Genomic DNA, 5168 nt, shown 5'->3' with positions numbered 1-5168 from the left:
TATTGTGTGCTTTGAATTCGAACTAATAAGTGATAACATACGATGAATAGTTGTAAATTCATCCATCGTAAGTATTTATTTTATTGTTCGTCATGGAAATTGAAAAACATTGTTTTATTAGTGTTTACTGTATATACGACGTATACTATACGTAGTCATGTTGCCATCGTTGTATTCGTTATTGTCGTAAATAATAATTGTGCTTACAATTCACCTGCAGTTGCAGTATCGTAGTTCGATATTATTTAGTATGCATAACATAAAAATTAAAAACTGAAACTGTTATGTCTTCATCTACGCGTCGCCTTTTCTTTAACTATTTTCTTTTTCAACGTGGTGAATAACAACGGTCGCCGTTATTACCTAAATAATAATTGTGCTTACAATTTACCTGCAGTAGTATTATAAGTAAGTGACCATATTATATGCACCAATATATTTTCAGTGAATCTTTAATACTATGTCTAGCAAACGAAAAACTAAAAGTCTTAGTACTTTAACACCTAGGTCTAGGATAGCTAAAGAGAATGGATAGTTGAAAATGACTTAATATATCGTTAAATTCTTCTGTTGTGATAGAAACAAATAATGATGTTCCGAATGATGTAGCTGTCAGTGATTTAAATGATTTTTTTTTATCATTTATTATTAAAATACACAATCTGTAAATATTATTATACAATAAGCGTACGCGATGGAGGTTACATGGTTTGAGTGGCAGGAGGTAAGAAGCTGACTATTGGAGGCAATTAAGGTTAGGAGTTTATTCTAATGTGCTAATAAGAGAAAGTGAGATTGAATACAAAATTAAGGGGAGGTAGAGGAACATACAATTTTATTTAAGTATGTCACGAAACCAGGCACGTTTAAAGGTGCGGCCCCACAGGGAGCGATTTTGCGATTCTGCGTTTCGAGCGTTTCTGCGATTTTACACGCGCGATGTCCACTAGCGATTTTGATGGGGACACTTTAGCGATTTTACTTGCGTTTCTACATTTTTTCCATGGCGCGTGTTCGTTTTCGTTTTTAGTTTTCATTTGCTTATTCGGTCGTCGACCAAGATGACTTCCCGAAAAATGTTACTGGCTGAAAGTGCTTCTTTAATTGATATTAAAGTAAATTTAGTTAAGAACCGTTTATGGGTTCACGAAATAAATAAGCATAGGCTATCTGAAGGGGAATTTCATACACTATTCAGTAAATTAAAAAATCATCCAGTCAAATTTTTTGAGTACTGTCGCATGAGTGAACCTACTTTTTATATAATTTTGGAAGCTATAAGAAGCGAAATCGAAAAAGAAGACACCAACTTCCGAAGAGCAATACCTGTAGAAGAAAGGCTATTTCTTACATTGAGGTAAGTTATTTAAATAAATATAATGATGTGAATAATATATAGAGTGTCTTAAATCTATTAAATAACTTTTGTTCAATTCATTATTTTTCACTTAAACAAAATGAATAAATACCACAACAGTGCACTACAACAATAATATTATATGTTTAATATACGTTTCTAAAATTCTAAATACTATAGCTATAAAAATAATTGTTCTATAACTTCTATAAATTCTAAATAATTTGTTTTTGGGCCTCAAACTTTAATTGTTATTAAAAATATTTATTGTTGAAGCTTAGTATTAAAGTATTTATTTATTTAATAATAAAATAATTACAAGTTAATAGCAGGTTTACAAATTATATTTAAAAAACCGATTAACCGTGGTGTACCTAGTATATATATAAGTACCAACATTTCACTCATAAGTTGTATTCATACCAACTTACAACATTCTTATTTAATTCATATTACGTAATAGTCATTATAATAAAACATCGTAATTTTTCACTAAAATAAAATGATCAAGATAAGCGCTCAACAAACATATTTAATGACATAATATATTTAAAAAAAAAACTTAAAAATGGTTTCCTTACCATATCAATATAACAAAAATTAAATTAATTTTATTAAGTTAAACTTTAATTATAATTTTCATAAATTGTACCCTGCTCTTGGAGTGGTTCTGTCTGGCAATTTACTAACTGGTTGTTTGCATCAAAATTGATTTCTTGCCATGGTTGCCAATGGGAATCGTCATTTGAAACTGACGACTGTGTAGAAACTGATGCTGGTGTGCTTGAATACAGTGTGGAAGTAGAAGTTGTAGGTTTAATATTCATATCTTCGTTGTATAAAATTTCTTGAAATTTAATCTTTGTCCTAATTTTTTGTGGTCTGGATAGGGACTTCAAATCAGGCAATAGACTTTTTAAAAACATCAAGTCTTCATCGTCTTTTTCTTCATTTTGTAACAATTTTATTTTTTTTGCCTCAAGATTTAATAATTCTTGTCTAAAGTTGGTCATTGATGTTTTACTTTTTTTTGATATTTTGCTTGTATGCATGGGTTTTTCTCTTACAATGCTTCCCGTGGATTGAACAATTTCGTTGTCATCTTCACATATTTCTTCTTCGCTATTTTCGTCGACATTGATATGAGAAAAATCGACAGAAGTATCATGTGGAGCATTTTCAACGGAGTTACTTGCACTCAAGTTTGTCGTACGAGGGCGCGTTTGCATCGTGTCCTTTAAATAATTTAAACACGGGAATAATGGCCAGGTGGAAGAGGTTACTTCGTCTGCACCAGCCCCTGAACGTCCTGATGATACTTTTTTTAATTCAGCTCGATAATAATCTCTAATGTTTTTCCATTTGGTTTTTAACGTAAGAACTGAAATTTAACGATTGGTATACTTTAATTTAATTGATTAACTAATTTTGTTAAATCAGTTAAATGTTATATTAAAATATTAAATTAGAATTAGGTATCAAAACATATATTTTTTAAACATATTTTTGTTGTTATTATTATTATTTTAGGTATTTATCAACTGGATGCAGTTTCAGAAGCTTAGCTTTTACTTTTCGTATGGGTAAAACAAGTGTTGCGAGAATTGTAGTGGAGACATGTGAAGCTATTTGGAACAAATTGTCTACAGATTATATACCGGAACCAACGAGTGATGACTGGAAAGCGAATGCAAATGATTTTTGTACTAAATGGAACTTTCCTAATTGCCTCGGAAGTATAGATGGCAAACATATACGAATCGACCAACCTCAACATTTTGGGTCGATGTATTACAATTATAAACATTTTTTTTCAATAAATTTATTTGCGATTTCCGACGCTAATTATAAGTTTATAGCAGTGGACATTGGTGCATATGGTAGAGAAAGTGATGGTGGAGTTTTAAGAAATTCAGTATTTTTCAAAAAACTCCAACAAAATCAACTAAATATTCCAGAAGATGTGGAACTACCCAATACCAACATTAAAGCACCATATACATTTATAGGTGATGAAGCGTTCCCCCTTTTAACAAATTTATTACGACCTTATCCTGGAAAGCAACTTTTGAATGACCAAAAAAAGAAAATATTTAATTACAGACTATCAAGAGCCAGGCGTACGGTTGAAAATTCATTTGGAATTTTATCGTCAAAGTGGAGGATATTAAACAAGGCAATTGAAACAAACGTTGAGCACGCCATCACAATTACAAAGGCAGTATGTGTTTTGCACAACTTAGTATTGAAACACGATCAACTAAGCAATCCAATTGATAATTTGGAAGAACATACGACTATATTCAAGAACACTGTAGGTAGACAAAATAATAGATTTGGAAGATTAGCAAAAGATTCAAGGGAACTATTCACTGAATATTTTAGTAGTGAGGCTGGTTCTGTTCCTTGGCAATTGGACTATATATAAATGCTTCATTTTAAATATTTTACTACCTACATATTCTACTATAATTATTTATTTTGTAATTTTAAAATGTATACTTTGTATTTAGTATTGAAATAAATATGCTTCTTCGTCAACAAAAAAATAATTATAAGAACAAATATTTACGAACTAATTTTTTTTTAGTTATATTTGTATTCTAAATTTAAATTTGTATCCTAGTATATGGTTCACTAGTTTCTAATAATATTAGATTCATATTATACTGCTGTGTAAAAATAAGTGATGTATAAAAAACCCGTTACCCCATAATACGTAAGCAAATACGAAAAGATAAAAATTAAAAATAACTATATCAATAATTTATTTTTACGTTGTGGCTGTATAACATAATTACGTCCACATTTTAAGTTTTGATAAATTTGTGTCTAATAGTTCGTATAGTTATTTTTACTTATTTTTTACTGCAATACTGCATGTAGGGACATGTATATCCGTGTCGTGTACTCGTGTGGTAGGTACTGTAAAATGTTATATTTTCTAAAAATAATTTCTATATTACTACAGTACAAATTATATCAAAAATATAAATATAAGCATAGGCGCAAATTGGGGGGCTAAGCCGTAGCCCCCCCCCCAAAAAAAAAACCTAGGACATACAATTTAAAAATGCTGTATTGCAATGGTCTGCTTGCCTTTAATATATTCAGCCCCCCCAAGTCAAAAGTTGAAATTGCGCCTATGAATATAAGATATTATAGATTTACTTATAAAATAAACATAAATATATATAATTATTTAATTAATTAAATTACCATTCATGTTGAGTTCCTTTTCAACGTTGGACCAACATTTTTGGATCTTGGTCCTATTTTTGTGATCCGGGTGTCTAGGATTCCAAATAGCTTCCTGAACGAAAACAGCGGCAGCTATTTGTTCGGACACAACCAACGACGTTGACATTTTGATAACGAATGTCAAGTTTTAACGATTAATCGCCGAATATCAAACTATTTTGTTCTTTCAGCGATTGCCGCGCGTGTAACGCTACACGCGACACACGAAACGCGCTCAGTACATATGAATTACATACTTTTGTTAAAATCGCTAAAACGCAAAATCGCTACACGCCATCGCAAAATCGCAAATCGCGTTCTGTGGGGCCGCAGCTTACGACGCCTTCTAGGGTCACCAGGAATAGTGTTGGTGGATAGCTCGGAAATCAGGGGATTACAATGGGTGTAGAGCTTGGAGTGTGTGCGATGTTTTGGACTGTTAGAATGGCTAGAACTCTATGTAGAGTGTCGTTAGATACATAATAGGGGGCTTTGGTTATTTGGCGGAGACATTTTGATTGGAAGACTTGGATTTTATTTAAGTTGGCCTTTTGGACTGCACCCCAGAGTT

General features: G+C 31.5%; 2 protein-coding genes across 3 annotated transcripts; one reads left to right on the top strand and one right to left on the bottom strand.

Moving 5' to 3' along the window:
* The first annotated feature begins 1014 nt into the window (after positions 1–1014).
* LOC111026598 (protein ALP1-like) lies at positions 1015–3888 on the top strand. 2 transcript variants are annotated; one of them, XM_022304698.1, is made up of 3 exons: positions 1015–1357; positions 2888–3366; positions 3461–3646. In XM_022304698.1, exons 1-3 carry the CDS (start codon positions 1062–1064, stop codon positions 3526–3528), a joined length of 843 nt encoding a protein of 280 aa, XP_022160390.1. In that variant the 5' UTR covers positions 1015–1061; the 3' UTR covers positions 3529–3646. The 2 variants fall into 2 exon arrangements, with proteins under 2 accessions (XP_022160390.1, XP_022160388.1); XM_022304696.1 differs by having other exon boundaries at positions 1017–1357; positions 2888–3888.
* LOC111026599 lies at positions 1908–4836 on the bottom strand. Its single transcript, XM_022304699.1, has 2 exons — positions 4577–4836; positions 1908–2738 (listed from the first exon to the last, which is right to left on the bottom strand). Exons 1-2 carry the CDS (start codon positions 4722–4724, stop codon positions 1984–1986), a joined length of 903 nt encoding a protein of 300 aa, XP_022160391.1. The 5' UTR covers positions 4725–4836; the 3' UTR covers positions 1908–1983.
* Between the last annotated feature and the right edge of the window lie 332 nt (positions 4837–5168).

The sequence above is a fragment of the Myzus persicae genome, unplaced genomic scaffold (genome assembly GCF_001856785.1).
Source record: "Myzus persicae strain clone G006 unplaced genomic scaffold, MPER_G0061.0, whole genome shotgun sequence".
Taxonomy (NCBI): domain Eukaryota; kingdom Metazoa; phylum Arthropoda; class Insecta; order Hemiptera; family Aphididae; genus Myzus; species Myzus persicae.
Note: the sequence above shows the minus strand (reverse complement) of the source record. Positions and strands in the feature narration are given on the sequence as shown.